This window comes from Manacus vitellinus, unplaced genomic scaffold (assembly GCF_001715985.3).
Source record: "Manacus vitellinus isolate BGI_N305 unplaced genomic scaffold, ASM171598v3 scaffold_63_pilon, whole genome shotgun sequence".
Classification (NCBI taxonomy): Eukaryota; Metazoa; Chordata; class Aves; order Passeriformes; family Pipridae; genus Manacus; species Manacus vitellinus.
In genome coordinates, this window is record NW_021940711.1 from 1737738 (window position 1) to 1739444 (window position 1707).

Below are 1707 nucleotides of genomic sequence, written 5' to 3' on the forward strand. Positions count from 1 at the left end.
CTCTGATGACCTGACAGGCTTGAGAGGTGTGTCTGTGCGAGCCTCAGGAAGTTCAAGGCCGGGTGTGAGGTGCTGCACGTGGATTGAGCCAATCCCGAGCACAAATACAGGCCAGGCAAGGAACGGACTGAGAGTAGTCCTCAAGAGAAGGACTTGGGGGTAAGAAGCCCAACATGACTTGGCAATGTGCACTTGCAACCCAGAAAGCCAACTGGGCTGCATGAAAAGCAGTGTGAACAGCAGGTCGAGGGAAGTGATTCTGTTCCACTACTCTGCTCTCATGAGACCCCACCTGGGAGCCCAACATATGAAGGACCTGTTGGAACAAGTCCAGAGGAGGCCATGAAGACCTTCAGGGTGCTGGAGCATCTCTGCTACACAGACAGGTTGAGAGAGTTGGTGTTGTTCAGCCCAGAGAAGAGAAGCTCCAGGGAGACCTTAGAGCCCCTTCCAGTACCTAAAGGGGGCATACAAGAGAGCTGGAGAGGTTTACAAGGCCATGCAGGGATACGACTAGCTTTAAAGGGGGAATGGCTTTAAACTGAAAGGGGGTAGATTTAGATCAGATATTAAGAGGAGGGTGGTGAGGCAGTGACAGAGGTTGCCCAGAGAAGCTGTGGGTGCCTCAGCCCTGGAAATGTCCAAGCCCAGGCTGGATGGGGCTTTGAACAACCTGGTCTAGTGGAAGGTGTCCCTGCCCATGACAGGGGCTTTGGAATCCAGATGGTCTTTCAGATCCCTTCCAACCTTAACCATGCTATGATTCTACACAAACTACATGATTCTATGCCTAAATACAGCTGCAGGGAACAAACACAGAAACTTAAATTCGTACTTTACAGTAATGTATGACATCATAGGCTTATGGAATGAATGGCAGGACAAGAACAGAGGTGCAAAAATATACACCTTGCTCAAAATCACAAAGGCAGACAAGAAGCTGGGTAGACATTGCATGATGGTTTATTACAATATTACAATATTACAATATTACATATTACAATCTCCACATAAACCTTGGGAACGGGTGCATGCTCCAACACTCAAATTCAGGAAATGTTGTTGAACAGGGTAATGCTGGAGCTGTTTTTTTCTTTTCTTTAAGAAAAAGAGGGAGAAATAGCAGAAGAGGCAGTGTCATGTGAAAGGTGGGAGTTCAGATTTTTGATCGTTGGTCCCCCAGGAAAGTTGAGACCCTGGTGTTCGGCAGTCTGTCAACACCTTGTAAGGAGACCCTTCACCAACAGATTCACAAGATCAGAGGGGACCTTGACCTCCCTTATTAGGGGGAACTCAACAGAGCCAGAACCACTCAGCGGGTCCTGCCAAGGTGTTTTCTGCTGCTGGCAACTGCAAGGACTCACTTTAACAGTTTATGGAATAATCCTTTTTATTAATACAAATTGTGACAGGTTAATAAGGTTCAATGGTTGTCAGTGATAGTGCCTACTGCAAAAATATGTTTTAAAGCAAGCTACCGATACACATATTACGCAAGCACAAGCTCTGATACAAAGCAATCTAATTAATACGGTATGGGGTAAGCACAAGCAAATGCTCTAGTCCTAAGAGCAGCATTTAACGCACTTAGAGTATGTTTCTCACCCAAGGCATTCCCCTGGGAGGGGGAAGGATGGACTCAGCCCATAGACTGATGCCAGCAGTTTCAGTGGAGATCTTCTCCAACTTTCCCTCTATCCCCAACTT

General features: G+C 46.9%; 1 protein-coding gene across 1 annotated transcript in view; it reads left to right on the plus strand.

Annotated features, from left to right (window-relative positions):
* The first annotated feature begins 1031 nt into the window (after positions 1-1031).
* The window catches only part of SVIP (small VCP interacting protein), a 6642-nt gene continuing 5966 nt past the window's right edge, over positions 1032-1707 (plus strand). Inside the window, exon 1 of the mRNA XM_018083429.2 lies at positions 1032-1071. Coding sequence (XP_017938918.2) covers positions 1032-1071 — 40 coding nt within the window. The remainder of the gene's footprint in view (positions 1072-1707) is intronic.